Genomic DNA, 18,403 nt, shown 5'->3' with positions numbered 1-18,403 from the left:
TGAGAATTAACGAGAACTATAATCCTCAACAGGTACCATGGTCATTAAAAGTCATTCAAATCAATTCAGTCCAATTCAATTGGAAACAGTTGCCTCAATGTTCTTTATATTGTAAGGCAGACCCTACATTAATAGATACAGAGAAAAAACCCACCAATCATATGACCCCTATGAGCAAGCACTTTGGCGACAGTGGGAAGGAAAAACTCCCTTTTAACAGGAAGAAACCTCCGGCAGAGCCAGGCTCAGGGAGGGGCGGGGCCATCTGCTGCCACCAGTTGGGGTGAGAGAAGGAAGACAGGATAAAAGACATGCTGTGGAAGAGAGACAGAGATTAATAACAAGCACAATTCAATGCAGAGAGGTCTATCAACACATAGTGAGTGAGAAAGGTGACTGAAAAGGAAAAACTCAATGCATCATGGGAGTCCCCCAGCAGCCTATGCCTATTGCAGCATAACTAAGGGAGGATTCAGGGTCACCTGATCGAGCCATAACTATATGGTTTCTCAAAAATGAATGTTTAAGCCTAATCTTAAAAGTAGAGCGTGTGTCTGTCTCCTGACAGGAGCATCAACACATCCTCAGGGGTTTCAACCAGCCTGGAGGTCTTAGGGACAGATGGCTGCTATAGCTGGAGCAGTACCCCCAGCCTCTCTGCAGACCTGCAGGCCTGGTAGTGAAATATGTCTCCATGTGTAAATGTATCCAGTGTTGTCCCAGACATAATGCAGATTTGATTTTAAATACTAAATAAATATGCTGCTTAGATTAAACTAAACTGAAGATAAGGATTTTATGGAACTGAGATTTGCAAAAATTACTTGAAACCAAAGAAAATTATCTGTCTGACTGACTGTCATGAACTTTTCTGCACCTGACCATCTAGCCCCCCGTGGGAGGTGGAAAAGCCAAACATTCTGTGACTACCTCTTTTGAATATTGTCAAATCCTGCCATGAAAGTGTAGAGAAGCTGGCTATGCCTCTGTCTTTTTCTGCTTCTTCTCAGTCAATATGAAGTTGCTGCTTGTTTTTTCTGCTGTTCTGCTGTAACCTGCTGTGCCAGCATCTCTCTGAAAGATCTGGAGCTTCACGCTTGGAAACTCAAGTTTGGTGAGACAGCAGACTCTCTTTCTTCTCTTTTATTTTCGATTTTTGTCAGAAGCTTCTGATCATGTTTTATGTTCTTAAAGATGCTGTCCAAGCCTCAAACTCAAACAAAGAAATGCTCACCATGTGTTTACTTGTGTAAAAGTTTCTAAGACTAAAATAAAAGGAAACATGTTAGCAGATAAAAAAAAAAAGATTAATTTCTTTTTTCTGTTTTTCTCATAATCTCCTTTTCCAATTGGTAGAAAAGTCATATGACTATGATCTAGGTCAGAGGAGGTTCACTAGAAACAGGTCTGGCTCAACAACCGCAAGTTTGCACTAGAGCAAAACATCTTGGCAGACCAGGGTCCAACTTTTGGATAAAATCCCCATAATTTTTCCCTGTTTACCAGGAACATGAAGAGTGCAAACAGCTGGTTTCCCTGGGTTGCGCGTCTCCTTCAATGCTTCTCTGCCTCGCTGAGGCTCGACCTATCTTTGCCTACCTGAAGGTACTGATCTAACCAACAGTATTGACTGAAGGAATAGTGCTAACTGACACTGAGACACAGAGAATGTGAACTTTTCCAGAAATGCAAAAAAAGAAAAAAAAAAGTTCAGTCTTAGTCTTACAAAAAAGAAATCCAGAAACTTGTGAACAGAGATGAAAAAATATAATTTGTGTGGTGTAAAAGTTTCTTAGTTTCTGAGATACGTCCTGGAGTAAGAACATATTTTCCAGAGTGTCTCACTTATCAAACCAAGTCTGTAGTTGGGGCCTTGAATGGGGAGAGAAAGGAAACATTAAGATAAGCAGGAACAACCAACCAGTGTGGAATTGCTAATTCCAAAGTAATTCCAATATCTTTGGTCTGAAGATTTCAGAAGAAACTCATCTTCATTGCTTCCTTCTGCTTTGACCAAAATGTATATGAATGTTTTTAACCAAGTTATGTAACCAAACATCATTTGATTTATGGTGTCAAGAAGCACTCTTTTCCTGCATTGGTGCTTAACGGAATAACGTCATAAAGACATCAAATGCATGTTAAATAAATAAAAAGAATGCTTTATACTAAGATGTAAAAATTGTAATTGTGTTTGTTACGTTGTGTTGGTAGTGTGTAGCTTATTACCCATGAAGTGGTTTTTAGCATTAGAAACTATGGTCAGTATCATCCAGTATCAACAGAGAAATGTTAAGCGTGTGTGGGATACATTTATAGTTTTCTGCAGACTTTTGTGTTCCCAAAAGAATAAAGCTGAAGGGTCCCCATTTTCCCTGTAGACCTGTCATGGATGACATTTTTGTTTCAATCATAAATTTGCATTTATGTGTTTTTTTTGTTGGACAGACTGCCAATCCAGTTTCCACCATCAAGTCAAATATGTGTAATCTGTATTTTTGCATATTATTTAATAAAAAACAATAAACCATTTGAGACTACAATACTACATTTAAAAAAATAATAAAATTATGACCAAATCAGCAAATAGATACCAGTTTTAAAAAAAGGAAAACTGGTCTCTACACACAGAATTCAGGTTTACACAGTGGACTAGCTTGTTTAAAGAGCTTGGCCTGTACGTTGCAGGAAAATTCAAGAGCGTAAAAAACAAAGCCCATTCGCCGTTTCAAGGTATGCAAGAGTTTCAGATCCAGATCTAACGTCATAATTTTGCTCCGCAGGGAATAGACGACAAGAGAAAAAGATGGCTCCCACTCCAGAATCTAATGCATCCACATCCACTGTTGTGAGAGGTTTGGTTGAGAAAGGATGGGAGCAGAAGTGAAGTGTTGTTTGAGAAAGTCGAAGGACGACTGAGCTGCTGGGGTTCACTGGAACTGTGATTTGGCAAGTTGGGTTAGAGGCATGGCAACTTTACTGAAGTCCCAGTAAAGTTAGCAAAACCAAGGAAACGTTGCAACATCTGCAGTTCTCAGGCAATGGCCAGTCCATGACTGCTTGCACCTTTGCTGGGCCTGGTTTGAGATGTCCCTTTGGTAGCCCGACAATGTATCTTTCCTGTAGCCCAGCAAAGATACACTGTCAACATAAAATTTGCCTTTTAGAAACAACTTCTTGTGCAGCTGCTGCAGGACAAACCTTAAGTGATTTTATGTTCTGAGAGAGATCGTGAGAAAAATAAGATGTTATCCAGGTAGACAAACATGAAACAATTTATGAAATGCCAGACAACGTCATTAACTAGGGCCTGAAAAACAGCAGGTGTGTTAGTTAGTCCAAAGGGCATTACCAGGTGTTTGAAGTGTCTGTGATGGGTATTGAAGGCCATCTTCCACTAACCCCCTGCCTAATTCTCATCAAGTGACAGACAGATGTGGAGGAAGAGACAGAGTGAGATCCTTTCTGAAAACTTCAGCCAAATCATGATAAACAGTTTGGAACCCTGAACCAAACCCACCTGCGTTTTCAGGTGGGTTTGGTTCAGGGGCTGTAGAATCTGAAGGGAGAGTGGATTTTAAACAGTTCTTATGGAAAGACAGCCTCCATCCAGACTCATTTTGTTTCTCAGTTGATGTGCGGATTGTTGGGTCGTAACCAAGGGTGACCATGGACCAACAGGGTGATGGGGGCTTCAAATCATAGAAACTGATAGCTTTGGTGGGGTTATCCAACAGAGTGAGTGAGGTGGGTTTTGTTTTGTAAGTGATATCCTGGATTTAGTTTCCAAACACAGAGACACACAAACGAACACAGACAGAGGAAAAAATGGGAAAAGACAGACAGAAGACCCAATCATAGGGGAGAAGCCAAGGAGGACTGAGGGACCCTGACACCTCCACCTTTTTCTATTTCAGTACTTAACATTCTTTCGCTTTCTTTACTTTACTCCTGTCCTGACCTGACTGGAATACTGCAGTCATACTAGTGGTCTGCTATATAAGACGTTCTCTCTGACGCAGACCTATATCAACCACGGACACTGAGACAGGTAAGTAGCTACAGCACGTAATTAGACACATAGGCGAGTGTGTAAATGCACTTTTCAGTAATATAATGATGAAAAAAAACAAAGAAAAACAAAGAATTATTAATTTGCAAAAGGTTTGGAGAGAGAGATGTTACTGTCGTACTTTGGAAGTGACATCCAACATCCATTTAAAGTGACAGAAAGCATTTTAAAACTGATGTGGTTTCCTACAAGTCACAAAGGATCCGTTTCTTTGTGTTCAGTCAAGATGAAGTTGCTGCTTGTTGTTTCTGCTGTTCTGGCTGTAGCCAGCTGTGCCAGCATCTCTCTGGAAGATCTGGAGTTTCGCGCCTGGAAACTCAAGTTTGGTGAGACAGCAGACACTTTCTCTCCTCTTTTGTTTTTGTGTTTTTTCAGAAGCTTCTGATCATGTTTTGTGTTCTTTAAGACACTGTCCAAACCTCAAACTTGACTCATCCAGTTATGTAAAAGTTTATAAGATTCAAATCAAAGGAAATATGTTAGCGAATCAAAAAATTGTTCTGTTTCTCATAATTTCCTTTTCCAACTTGCAGAAAAGTCATATGACTCTGAGTCAGAGGAGGCTCACCGGAAGCAGATCTGGCTCAACAACCGCAAACATGTGCTAGTGCACAACATCTTGGCAGACCAGGGTTTGAAATCCTACCACCTTGGGATGACCCACTTTGCTGACATGGTATGTGTACAAAAAAGAGATCATTCAGATTTTACCCTTCACCAATTCAGTTGTTATGTCTTTTTTGATGCAATTAGCATGTGAGGATACAAAAAACCAAACAACAACTTTGTTTGATAAAACCCCCATGAATGTCTTCCCTCTTTATCAGGAACATGAAGAGTACAAACAGCTGATTTCCCAAAGCTACCTTGGCTCCTTTAATGCTTCTCTGCCTCAGCGTGGCTCTAGCTTCTTTCGCCTGCCTGAAGGTACTGATCTGCCCGACACTGTTGACTGGAGGGATAAGGGATATGTCACTGAAGTCAAGGATCAGAAGATATGTGGCTCCTGCTGGGCCTTCAGTACAGTGAGTACATAAAATTTTGTGTTGTTTGGGCAACTTTGGGAAACAAAAACTGTTGCCTGGTTTGAAATCGACTCGTCCTTACTGAAGACTGGTGTACTGGAGAGTCAGCACTTCAGGAAGACAGGAAAGCTGGTGTCTCTGAGTGAGCAGCAGTTAATGGACTGCTCTCACAGCTTTGGCAACAATGGCTGCAAAGGAGGATCAGTGAAGCGGGCCTTTCAGTACATCCAAGCCAATGGAGGAATTGACACTGAGACATCCTACCCTTATGAGGCTAAGGTAAATAAATAGCAATATATCAAACACACACACACACACACACACACACACACACACACACACACACACACACACACACACACACACACACACCACACACACACACACACACACACACACACACACGCACCTGTTTCTTCTGTGATTTAAATCACAAACCTTGAATATATGCAGTCAGGTCTTTATCACCTGAATATCATCACATTGTAAATATCAGAATTATAAATGCAAATCAGCTCATTCAGACAGTGGTGTTAATAATGGCCATGCATGAAAGGCTGTACAGTACTGCCAAAACATATGGTAGCTCCAAGCCCTGTAAAACTCACAGCATGAGCTACTTTGTTAACTTCTTTCAAAATCTATTTTTAACAGCTTTTGGAAAGCCTCTGTTTGCTAATATAAATATGTGACAGCAGTAGAAACTTATGATTGCATATGTTCTCTGTATTAGGGTCAACAATGCCATTACAAGCCTGATGGTATTGGTGCCAAATGCACTGGCTATGTTGAAGTGGAACCCAGTAACGAAGACGCCCTGAAGGAGGCTGTGGCCACTATTGGACCAATATCTGTTGGCATCGATGCTTCTCATAACTCATTCAGATTCTACCAATCAGGTGCAGACATTGAAAAAATATTTGTAAAGTGCAGAGAAACATTTTTAAATTGGAAAAGAAATGTGAAATGCTTCATTTGTTCTTTTGTTCAGTCTGATTGACATGTATTTGCAGGAGTGTATGATGAGCCCGACTGCAGCAAGACAGTGTTGAACCACGATGTGCTGGCTGTGGGTTATGGTACAGAAGATGGACATGACTACTGGTTGATCAAGAACAGGTATTTACTCCCATGTGACGCTCATATTTTAATGTTTTAGCAGCTAAATGTTGTTAAACTGTGCAATTTGTTTCTTTCTGCAGCTGGGGTCTCAGATGGGGAGACAAGGGATACATTAAGATGAGCAGGAACAAATCCAACCAGTGTGGGATTTCTTCTGATGCAACGTACCCTCTGGTCTGAAGAGGTCGGAAGAAACCTATCCTCAGTTGTTCCCTCTGATTTGACCAAAATTTAGTTTAAAGTTTTTAACCGTGTTATGTAACTAAACATAATTTTATTTGTCGGGTCAAGAACCTCTCTTTTCCTGCATCAGTGTTTAATGGAATAAATTCATAAATAAGACAAATACAAGTTAAAATAAATACATAAATTGTCAAACTGTGTTCTGTTCATCAATCCATCATCTAGACATAAATGTTTAGCACCTGTGGAATGCAGCTGCAGACTTTTGTGTTCCCCAGTTATTTTTGTGTTTTGTGACTCTTCGTATTATGACGGTTTAAGTTCAAGTTTTTAAAGTTTAGCACCGAGTTTAGTTCTTTCTATGTTTTTAAGTTTTCTTGTGTGTCTGTGAGGTTTCTCTTGTGTCTTTGTCTCACCTCTGTGTCACTTGTGAGAGACTGTTTTGTCCCTAGTGCTCTGTGTGTCTTAGTCATGTCGCTGTGCTTCATCTTCCTTCCCCTTTTCCCTTTTTCCTCTCCTCGTGTTTTATCTTTTGCTTTTCCCCATTTCTGTGTCGTGTACTTCCTGTTTTATTTTGACAGTCTTTCATCCCGTGTGCAGTGTATTTGATTTTGCTTCCCAGTCTCGTTAGGTCTAATTCATCCTAGCTATGTTCCCATGTGCCTCATCTTCCCTAAAAGCTCAAAGAAAATGGAGCAGAGTGGATACTTTGATACTACTTGTTCATATTGTAACATAAGAAACTTTGCTCAACTCCTGTCTGGCTTAAAATGACTCATCCTTATTGCAGACTTACACATTGGAGGTTCAGAACTTCAGGAAGATTAGAGAGCTGGTGGCTTTAAGTAAGAAGCAGTTGGTTGATTCGTTAGCAACCATGGAAACAGTGGTGGCAATGACGGTTTGATGGACTGGGCCATTCAGTAGTGGTGTGAAATATTGATGCCTCTGACACAAGATATTTATGTTCTAGAATCAATTCTCATATTAAAATATTGATATTTTAGTCATTTGTGATAAATTTGTAATTTTTCATGAACTGAAAAACAGTGGAAAAGTAACTTTATTACTGGGATTCTGTAAATGATTGGTAGGAACTACTTCTTTTCCCACCTGTCATAGTGATACGCAAAATATCCTGTATAAATGCATCACAGCTCACTTAGTTGACAATAATGGGTGATTATAAGCAGAGCCATGTGTGGAGCTATTTCAGCTAAAACTAAAATAGTGCACATTTAACAATTGAGAAAACTGTAAAGGAAAAATAGAGACACATAAATGACCATTATATGGAAGGCTTGAGAAGACAGGATGGAGGCGTGAGGAAGGAATTACAGTAAACTCTATAGCTAGTAGAAAAACAGAACAAACCTTAATACGCTAAGAATACATAAAAGAAATATACACAATAAACAAACCAGGAATCAAACACAGAATATATAGGTAAACCAAATGAATAAACAAATTCAAAAATGCTGGGTAGCTGAGCCTCCACCTTCTTGCTGTGCGGCAACAGTGCTAACCACCGTGCCACTGTGCTGCCCTTTATTATTATTATTATTATTATTATTATTATTATTATTATTATTATTATTGTTGTTGTTGTTGTTGTTGTTGTTATGCGAGAGTAAAATGCTACTGAAATATATAAAATCAAAGGTTTATTTATTTTTAAAGTAAAGACAACTGAAACAACCCTCCATTTGTGCTAATGTTTGTCCACCAGAGGGCAGTCTGAAAGTCTAAGCAGAGGCATGTAAGGCGTAAATGAGCAATCAATGTGTTTACTTTAAAATTATTTTTCAGGCTCTTGATGCTCTCCACTGTACACTTGTAAAAGGCCAGAGCCTCCTCTGTAGGGAGGCATGTAAGGGTGGTAAGTAAGCATATACTTTAGCCTTTGCACACAATGTGCTTCAGCATTTTGCACATTTTTTGTTAAAGAAATAATGACATGGTGTAACATGTTATGTTTTGTAGCTCATATGAGGTTGTGGTTACCTCATTTTAAGAACACTGTAAAACCTTAAAATTTGAAAGGGGTTTTACCTGATCTTGACCACTCAGTATTCATGTCCATTCTCAGTGCTACATGTCGATGGGGTGGAAGGGCATTTATTCCTCCAGGACCTGAAGCTCAGTAAAGCACCCCACCAACAGCCAAACCCACCTGTTCTCTGATTGGATTGTTAAATTTGTGATTGTCATGACATAACTAATACCTAATCAGCTGAAAGGAAGAAAACTTTTGTTAAAAGAGTGACATCATGCAAACATCATGTGATCCTTCTCCAAATGTATAGCTCCACCTTTTACTGCACCTGAAATTCTTTCACTATGTTTTTGAACTGTTGTGAGTCACCAAACTGGAATACAACTATTATAGTTAGCCATATAGGAACTCTGTTTCTCTGATACAGAACTACAGTACCCAAGCCCGAACTGGCTTAACCTCAATCTTTGCAACATTTTGTGTGGTTTTCTGCAAGACAAAAGGATCTGTATTTTTCTGCTTGTCTTCAATCAAGATGAAGTTGCTTCTAGTTGTTACTGCTTTTTTGGCTGTGACCAGCTGTGCCAGCATCTCTCTTGGAGATCTGGAGTTTCATGCATGGAAGCTCAAGTTTGGTGAGACAGTAGACCCTTTTCTCCTCTTTTAGTTTAGCCTTGGGTGAAATGCTGTTGTTCATGTTTTGTGGTCTTTAAAATATGCTTAGTAAACCTCAAATTCTGAGAAAAAATGTGAACTAACCCTTACGTTTGCTTATAGAAAAGTTTAAAAGGAATAAAAGGGTATCTCTTACCAGAAATTCAATTTTTATTCTTTATTCATAATTCCTTTGTTCTCTTTATGATTTTTTCATTTTCCAACTGGCAGAAAAGTCCTATGACTCTCCATCAGAGGAGGCTCATCGGAAGCAGATCTGGCTCAACAACCGTGAATTTGTGCTAATTCACAACATATTAGCAGACCAGGGTTTCAAGTCATACCGCCTCGGTATGACCTACTTTGCTGACATGGTATGTACGGAAAAACATGTGCCAGTTATGTTTAATCCTTTTTAAAAACATTTAAATTTTGATTGCAAAAATGATATTTGAAAAGAAAAAAAAATGTCCTTCTTCATTATGTTATGTTATTATGTTGCTTTTATTATTCTACCATGTACAGTGTCCATGAGTGTTCTGAAAGGCGCTTTCAAATAAAATGTATTATTATTATTATTATTAGGAAAATGAGGAATACAAGCACCTGATTTCCCAGGGCTGCCTTGGTTCCCTCAATGTTTCCTTGCCTCACAATGGTTCTGCGTTTCTCCGGCTACCTGAAGATATTGATCTGCCCGACACTGTTGACTGGAGAGAAAAGGGATATGTCACTGATGTCAAAGATCAGAAGAAGTGTGGCTCCTGCTGGGCCTTCAGTGCAGTCAGTACATATAACTTAGTGTTCTCTACTTGTTGTAATTTGGCAAACGTTGCTCAACTTAATTATATTGTATAATCAGCTATATATTCTGGATTAAGATGAACTCATGTTTATTGCAGACTGGTGCACTGGAGGGTCAGCACTTCAGGAAGACAGGAAAATTGGTGTCTCTGAGTGAACAGCAGTTGGTGGACTGCTCTCGCAGCTTTGGGAACCACGGCTGCCAAGGAGGCTTGTCATACCAGGCTTTTCACTACATTATATACAATGGAGGAATTGACACTGAGGCGTCCTACCCTTATGAGGCTAGGGTAATTAGACAGCAATGTCTCAAAAACCTGCTGTCACACCAGATCTCCTAAAACAAAATCTTTGAACGTACATTTTCAGGTGTTCATTACCTGACTATGATCATCTTGCTAAATATCAAAGTTGAAACCGCCATGTGCTCATTCAGACGGTGGTAGTCATGATGGTTTCTGGCTAAAATATATAGTAGTTCCAAGACTTGTAAAGTAGTACTACTTACTACTTACTGTACTTCTTTCAAATACAATTCAATCTAGTATAGTAAATTATAGTAAATTATAACATATTTTCTCTCAATTAGGATGGACTATGCCGTTACAACCCCAATGCTATTGGTGCCAAATGCACTAGCTATGTTCATGTGAGTAACTCTGATGAAGCTGCACTGAAGTCTGCTGTGGCTACCTTTGGACCGATATCTGTGTCCATTGATGCTTCTCATCGATCGTTTCAACTCTACCATTCAGGTGCAGACATTGACACACTTTGGGGAAAGTACCAAGAAAAATATCTTCAAATAGAAAAAGAAATTGAAGGTGCTTAATTTATTCTTTATACCTGTAAGTCTGATTGACATGTATTTACAGGATTGTATGATGAGCCGGCCTGCAGCAGCACACGTTTGGGCCATGCTGTGCTGCTTGTAGGTTATGGTACTTTGACTGGACACGACTACTGGCTGGTCAAGAACAGGTAAATACCCACATGTGATGCTCATATTTTAATTCGTTCATTTCATTCTTTACAATATTCACTGAGAGGTGATACACAGATACGTATACATGAACATGAAGTGTGAGCTTTACAGTGGGGCAAAAAAGTATTTAGTCAGCCACCGATTGTGCAAGTTCCCCCACCTAAAATGATGACAGAGGTCAGTAATTTGCACCAGAGGTACACTTCAACTGTGAGAGACAGAATGTGAAAAAAAAATCCATGAATCCACATGGTAGGATTTGTAAAGAATTTATTCGTAAATCAGGGTGGAAAATAAGTATTTGGTCAATAACAAAAATACAACTCAATACTTTGTAACATAACCTTTGTTGGCAATAACAGAGGTCAAACGTTTACCAGGTTTGCACACACAGTAGCTGGTATTTTGGCCCATTCCTCCATGCAGATCTTCTCGAGAGCAGTGATGTTTTGGGGCTGTCGCCGAGCAACACAGACTTTCAACTCCCTCCACAGATTTTCTATGGGGTTGAGGTCTGGAGACTGGCTAGGCCACTCCAGGACTTTCAAATGCTTCTTACGGAGCCACTCCTTTGTTGCCCGGGTGGTGTGTTTTGGATCATTGTCATGTTGGAAGACCCAGCCTCGTTTCATCTTCAAAGTTCTCACTGATGGAAGGAGGTTTTGGCTCAAAATCTCACGATACATGGCCCCATTCATTCTGTCCTTAACACGGATCAGTCGTCCTGTCCCCTTGGCAGAAAAACAGCCCCATAGCATGATGTTTCCACCCCCATGCTTCACAGTAGGTATGGTGTTCTTGGGATGCAACTCAGTATTCTTCGTCCTCCAAACACGACGAGTTGAGTTTATACCAAAAAGTTCTACTTTGGTTTCATCTGACCACATGACATTCTCCCAATCCTCTGCTGTATCATCCATGTGCTCTCTGGCAAACTTCAGACGGGCCTGGACATGCACTGGCTTCAGCAGCGGAACACGTCTGGCACTGCGGGATTTGATTCCCTGCCGTTGTAGTGTGTTACTGATGGTGACCTTTGTTACTTTGGTCCCAGCTCTCTGCAGGTCATTCACCAGGTCCCCCCGTGTGGTTCTGGGATCTTTGCTCACCGTTCTCATGATCATTTTGACCCCACGGGATGAGATCTTGCGTGGAGCCCCAGATCGTGGGAGATTATCAGTGGTCTTGTATGTCTTCCATTTTCTGATGATTGCTCCCACAGTTGATTTTTTTCACACCAAGCTGCTTGCCTATTGTAGATTCACTCTTCCCAGTCTGGTGCAGGTCTACAATACTTTTCCTGGTGTCCTTCGAAAGCTCTTTGGTCTTGGCCATGGCGGAGTTTGGAGTCTGACTGTTTGAGGCTGTGGACAGGTGTCTTTTATACAGATGATGGGTTCAAACAGGTGCCATTCATACAGGTAACGAGTGGGGGACAGAAAAGCTTCTTACAGAAGATGTTACAGGTCTGTGAGAGCCAGAGATTTTCCTTGTTTGAGGTGACCAAATACTTATTTTCCACCCTAATTTACGAATAAATTCTTTACAAATCCTACCATGTGAATTCATGGATTTTTTTTTCACATTCTGTCTCTCACAGTTGAAGTGTACCTCTGGTGCAAATTACTGACCTCTGTCATCATTTTAAGTGGGGGAACTTGCACAATCGGTGGCTGACTAAATACTTTTTTGCCCCACTGTAGCTGCTAAATGTTGTTAATTTGTTTCTTTCTGTAGCTGGGGACTTGGATGGGGAGAGATGGGATACATTAAGATGAGCAGGAACAAGTACAACCAGTGTGGGATTGCCACTCGAGGAATCTGCCCTCTGGTCTAATGAGGTGGGAGTAAACGCATCCTCATTTTGTCCTTATTTGACAAACAATTACTTAAAATACCATTTAAGCATATGTAACTTCTGATAATCAAACGGTATGTTTTTACAGTACACTACAGCTTACTATAGGATCGTGGTTATGGGTATTAGTTTTTTAGTTTTATCTAAATTAACTGAGTTATAAGACAGTATCTTTTTTATGGTGTCAACCAGTCTCTCTTTTCCCAAAACTGCAATTCACATTGAGATATAAACATTTACATTTGCGTTTTTACTGTAGTGGTGGGTATGACTTAATAACCATCTTGTGATGTTACCATTAGAACTATTAATCCGTTGATCAATCAGCTTTATTCAGAAAGAGAACCTCAGCCCTTGTGGGATGCATTTCTATCCAGTTTTCTGCAGATTTTTGTGTTTAATCCAGAATAAAGCAGATTTACTGAATATCTGCTGGCTTTTTCTGTAGAGTTGTCAGTGACAGTTTTGCTTCATTTAGAAATGTTTAAATACTTATTAATACCAATGAAATGATATTGCTGATTAATGCACCTTTTGCTGTTCCTTCCTTATCAGGTGTGTGAGTGGGTGGATTTACTATGTTAACAATATTAAATCATTGGTAAAATGTATCAGTCAAATCAAATTATGTACTGCTGATACATTTCTCTAAAATCCATGTGGGTTTTCAACATTTATTTGGTATTTCATGGATTCCAATTGAGTTCCCATTGGCTCAACTTTGAGAGTCACCAATATGTATAAATAGCATATCATTACACTTAAGCAAATTAATTACATGCTATTTGTTGTGGAAAATAAAACCAAACTGATTTTCTGGGATTTATTGAAAGAATCCATCACTCCAGCACAAACAAGGCTCATACCATGATTTTAAGTTGTTTTAAGTTATAAATCAGTCAGATTTGACCCAAACACGACAGGAAGGTTAAAGCTTCTGTTAAAATGTTCAGCAATGCTTGATTTAATCTTGCTTGATGTTGAGAAATGTGTGATATATCATGCCATTAACCATTGAAAATGTTTATTAAAAAACTCCTTACCTTCACCTGTCCCTCCCTCAGAATATCCTCAAGCGCTGATGCAATAGCTGATCCTGTCTGTTTTCGGAGGGAGAAACATTTTGTCGCTCATCCAAGTGACTTCTTGGAAAAGTCACTATAACAAGTATGATTCAATGCAGAGAGGTCTATTAACACATAGTGAGTGAAAAAGGTGACTGAAAAGCAATGCATCATGGGAGTCCCCCAGCAGCCTACCCCTATTGCAGCATTACTAAGGAAGGATTCAGGGTCACCTGATCCATCCTTAGCTTTATGATTTAGCAAAAAGGAAAGTTTTAAGCCCAATCTTTAAAGTAGAGACAGTGTCTGTGTCCCGAGTCCAAACTGGAAGCTCGTTCCACAGAAGAGTGGCCTAGGAATATTCAGACCTCAGTCAGGCGCAAGAAATGTTTCTCCTTTATAAAGTTTTATTACACAAAATTAAACGGTTATAATTTTAGCACCATGGAGAGTGCACATAAATTTCACTGTATTTACTGTGCTCTAATGCAAGACTGTTTTTAGTGGTGGACACAAATTCAACTGCATGCACTTTCACACTGCATGAGATAAAGATTACAGACAGACACATGTACACACGCGATTTTTCTTGATTTAGTAAATCTGGGTCTTAATGGTGTAACCACTTATTTCAGTTGAGACCTGCTGAATAAAACTTTCATTTTGCAAACTATTGTGCTTGGCTTCTTCTGGTTGTAATATTCTTACCTCAACTGTTAGCCTTTGTTTGGGAGCTAATCTAATATCTGCCCACATACCATTCAACATTAACTCTAAATGCACCTCAGAGTTCTGCATAAATGACTTAATACCAAAGAAGACCTTCCACCTGACCTCCACTTTTCTAGAGATGCAGTCCACTTGTTCAGACCATGGCATCAATTGTATTAAACCATTATGTACTAATTTGAAAAAAAAAAAAACGTTTGTTAGATTGTTAAATGTTTGTTTAAACAAAACAATCAGTATGTGATTGCATTTATTGAAACCTAGTTGAAAGGCTTTGTTACATTCCCCAAACCTTGTTCATGAAGCTCAGCAACTTAAGAAGTTCACCTTCTTTGGTGGGAAAATGGGTTTGACTGTGCATGTTTATTATGTCCTCAATCCCTTAATAACTCATATACAGTTCGTCTGGTCAGTTAATGTGTTAGAGTCCAACTTAAACACTGTGCAGTTTCCAGTTATTCGCTACATATGACCATGTCTACATGCCATAGTGTTTTTATTATCATTTATTTTCAAAAAACGAACAGACAGAATAGGGCAGGACAGGTTGGTTTCAACCTGAAGTTCACTGAACATGTAATTCTGGAAATTGAGGACAAAAATGTGTGGATGACAGTAACGGCAATAACAGTCTTTACACTGAAACATGTTTGACAGGTTGCACTGGTTTATTCAGAAGTTAAAGTTCAGTTTACGAACTTTGCATAGTTCAGCCGCTTCTTTTCTTCCTCTGCTCATCACTCAGTTATACAGGCATAATAAATGATATGAGTAATCAAAGTGATCAAGGTTCAGCCTTTTTTATATTGGTTTGCATATCGTTCTCAGCTGCTAATGTTTTCTTTAGTGTCTAAAACCTTTAATTTGATTATCTTTAAAAATCAATCTGACATTTGCTCGTCATCACTACAGGTACACATAAAATAAAGGGATATAGTTTGTTGTCTTTTGTATTCTTTTTTTTTTTTTAATAGATGAAGAATAGAAATTAAGACAAAAACTTCTTCCCTTTAACCTTTGTCACACATTCTTAATGAGATTTTCCAAGCTAAGGTGACAAGTTAGTTTAAATTACAAACAGGACCTGTGGATTCAAAAATATGTGATTACTGCCTGGGGCTACAGTTGTAGCCACAGCTGCCCTGGGGCAGACTGACAGAAGCGAGGCTGCCATATCGCGCCATCGGCCCCTCTGGCCAACACCAGTAGGCAAGTAGGCTAAAGTGTCTTGCCCAAGGACACAACGACCAGGCCAGAGAGCCCAGGGATCGAACCGGCGACCTTCCGGTTACAGATGCAATTCCCAACCCCCTGAGCCACGGTCGCCCTTTGGTTGTTCTTCCTGTAATTGGAAGGTTGCCGGTTGGAGCCCCGGCTCGGACAGTCTCGGTCGTTGTGTCCTTGGGAAAGACACTTCACCTACCGCCTACTGGTGTTGGCCAGAGGGGCCGATGGCGCAATATGGCAGCCTCGCCTCTGTCAGCCTGCCCCAGGGCAGCTGTGGCTACAACTGCAGCTTGCCTTCACCAGTGTATGAATGTGAGAGTCAATGAATAGTGGAATTGTAAAGCGCTTTTCGGGGTCCCGAAATGCAATCCATTATTACTAAAAAATTTTCCATGAAATATTAACTTCATTTGCTTCATCAGAATCGATAGTCTGTAATGTTTTATGGATTTTAAATCAAATAAAATGTTGGATGAGTAGTATTCTGTCCAACTAAAAAAATGTAAACTCTGATCCAAATTAGACTGTGACTGAGCAGTCATAGCTTAACAGAATGTACAGCAGTGGGTTCAAGTACATTTAATTCTCAGCACCTTGCAGAGAAATACACCCTAAAGACTTCTTTTGGAAGGAAGCATTAGCTGTTTCAAAACCCTGATTCTGCATTGTGGCTGAATTTTTGAGAATTAAATAATGGCTTGGTGTAATATGTCACGCTTTGTAGTTTATGCAAAGGTTTAATTTACCTAATTTTAAGCCCTTTTTAAAACCTTAGAATTTAAAGTGGGTATTCTTCCTGTTTTAATATGACTGTAAAGAACGAGTTTATGTTTGACATAATGTGAAATGCCTTCAACAACAAGGTGAAGTTCAATGATTTTGTGTTGTTCAAAGTTTACATGAAAATCCCAGGCAGTTAATTGCAGTGGCCCATGATCACTTGGTCACTTTTCAATCCACTGGCATGAGTGATGCTGGTGTTGCTCTTGTCAGAAATGATCACAGTCTGTAGAAACAATCTGACAAGAAATACAAGGGGACATCACAAGAGGGCGCCAGAGGTGGCTCAACAGACATAACCAGTATTCAGTAGTTTTGGAGGAGTGAAAAAAATGTGAATGTGTGACACTCAAGAGATCAAGAGAAGTGTATAAAAGAGAGGAGAGGAGAGATTGTGGTAAGGCTTGCTTGATAAACTGGAAATTTTATGTTTTCTCCGTATGCACTAGTTCAATATAACTGATATTAGATGCATTGTGTGACTGGTGATCAATTAATCAAGATTCAAGAGGTTAAATTTTTTTCTAAGACATGATGTAACATCCATCCATCCATTCGCTTCCGCTTATCCTTTTCAGGGTCGCGGGGGGCGCTGGAGCCTATCCCAGCTGTCATAGGGCGAGAGGTGGGGTACACCCTGGACAGGTCACCAGTCTGTCGCAGGGCTAACACATAGAGACACAGACAACCAGTCGCACTCACATTCACACCTATGGGGAATTTGGATTAATCAATTAACCTATCCCCACAAACTGCATGTGGGAGGAAGCCGGAGTACCCGGAGGGAACCCACGCAAACACGAAGAACATGCAAACTCCACACAGAAAGACCCCTGCCTGATGGTGGAATTGAACTCAGGACCTTCCTGCTGTGCAGCAACAGTGCTAACTACCGTGCCGCCGTGCTGCCCCATGATGTAACATGAGAAGGAAAAATTAAATAAGTCCACAGTGACACAGCACTACAACAACCTAAACAACTGACAACTAAATCACAAAAAAAATGTGTATAATGGAATTCAAAATTTAGAAATAATGAACAAAAAGCTACCAGTGATATGAATAAGATAAGAGCCCATGCAGATATATGTAGATGTAGACATTCGAGGTTACTGCACATAGTGAGTCCCTGGTGTTTGTGTATTTGTATGAGAAAGGTCTTTAGTGTGTGGCAGAGTTTGCTTCTGGGAAGACACTTAGACTTGTTGTCAGGAGTTGTGGGGGGTGTTAAAATCTCCCAATTCTTTTAATCTTTGGGCTGAAGGAAGGACAATACTCGGTGTATAAATGCTCAATCAACAATCATTTATTTCCATACAATGAGCATAAACCATCCGGATGGGGAGACATGCATGCAGAGGGTCACAGCAAATCTCAAAATGGTGACGGGTTACTCAGCTTCTTATAGCCTCTATATAGCCTAAACATTCACATTCTTTCTCTGTTATGGCGCCTATGTTATGACCTCGGCTCCCTGTCTTTCTGCTCTCCGCAAAGGTGGGGGTATGGAATGTGGTCTGCCTCCTCCACCATCGGCACAGGGTCCCTTGCACACAACACTCTCTCCATGATTCAGCAGCATGAAATGCCAAGAAACAGTGCAACACATTCACAGCAGATCAAGGGTACAGGGTAATGCACACCTGTCTAACAAATCCAAAAATGGTCACATTCCTTTAACCCAAAAATATAATGGAAACTAAGCTACATACACAGCACACAATCTAGACTAAAGGACACTATATGACCCACAGCAGTCAACACAATTCAACCACTTTAACCACAGACACAAGACAACATGATAACAGAATAATCTCACAGGGGAAATGGAACTGCCAACCACAGTCCTCCGTGTCCCTGGCAAGCCTGAAAGGGAAAAAAAACACTTTTGTTTGTATTTTTAT

The 18,403-nt window shown here is 39.9% G+C and overlaps 2 protein-coding genes across 3 annotated transcripts; both read left to right on the top strand.

Moving 5' to 3' along the window:
* The first annotated feature begins 3,959 nt into the window (after positions 1–3,959).
* On the top strand, positions 3,960–6,523 carry LOC147307154 (cathepsin L-like peptidase). Its single transcript, XM_086274151.1, has 8 exons — positions 3,960–4,051; positions 4,294–4,398; positions 4,606–4,748; positions 4,900–5,097; positions 5,185–5,376; positions 5,831–5,996; positions 6,111–6,216; positions 6,300–6,523. Exons 2-8 carry the CDS (start codon positions 4,299–4,301, stop codon positions 6,397–6,399), a joined length of 1,005 nt encoding a protein of 334 aa, XP_086130277.1. The 5' UTR covers positions 3,960–4,051; positions 4,294–4,298; the 3' UTR covers positions 6,400–6,523.
* Positions 6,524–8,806: 2,283 nt separating this feature from the next.
* On the top strand, positions 8,807–14,402 carry LOC147307153 (cathepsin L-like peptidase). Of its 2 annotated transcripts, XM_086274153.1 has the most exons (8): positions 8,807–9,033; positions 9,284–9,426; positions 9,638–9,835; positions 9,955–10,146; positions 10,446–10,611; positions 10,732–10,837; positions 12,579–12,682; positions 13,764–14,402. In XM_086274153.1, the coding sequence occupies exons 1-7, from the start codon at positions 8,934–8,936 to the stop codon at positions 12,676–12,678; spliced, it is 1,005 nt and encodes a 334-aa protein (XP_086130279.1). In that variant the 5' UTR covers positions 8,807–8,933; the 3' UTR covers positions 12,679–12,682; positions 13,764–14,402. The 2 variants fall into 2 exon arrangements, with proteins under 2 accessions (XP_086130279.1, XP_086130278.1); XM_086274152.1 differs by having other exon boundaries at positions 12,579–14,402.
* Positions 14,403–18,403: the final 4,001 nt, after the last annotated feature.

This window comes from Aulonocara sp. 'chitande type north' Nkhata Bay, linkage group LG19 (assembly GCF_057382095.1).
Source record: "Aulonocara sp. 'chitande type north' Nkhata Bay isolate Kocher_YH1m ecotype deep benthic linkage group LG19, A_spYH_male_GT1.1, whole genome shotgun sequence".
In the NCBI taxonomy this organism is placed as follows: Eukaryota; Metazoa; Chordata; class Actinopteri; order Cichliformes; family Cichlidae; genus Aulonocara; species Aulonocara sp. 'chitande type north' Nkhata Bay.
Note: the sequence above shows the minus strand (reverse complement) of the source record. Positions and strands in the feature narration are given on the sequence as shown.

Coding starts and splice junctions, on each gene's coding strand:
- LOC147307153 (XM_086274153.1), top strand. CDS start 8,934: ATGAAGTTGCTTCTAGTTGTTACTGCTTTTTTGGCTGTGACCAGCTGT. Junction 9,034..9,283: donor TGCATGGAAGCTCAAGTTTG/GTGAGACAGTAG, acceptor TCCAACTGGCAG/AAAAGTCCTATGACTCTCCA. Junction 9,836..9,954: donor CCTGCTGGGCCTTCAGTGCA/GTCAGTACATAT, acceptor TGTTTATTGCAG/ACTGGTGCACTGGAGGGTCA.
- LOC147307154 (XM_086274151.1), top strand. CDS start 4,299: ATGAAGTTGCTGCTTGTTGTTTCTGCTGTTCTGGCTGTAGCCAGCTGT. Junction 4,749..4,899: donor TGACCCACTTTGCTGACATG/GTATGTGTACAA, acceptor CCTCTTTATCAG/GAACATGAAGAGTACAAACA. Junction 5,997..6,110: donor ATTCAGATTCTACCAATCAG/GTGCAGACATTG, acceptor ATGTATTTGCAG/GAGTGTATGATGAGCCCGAC.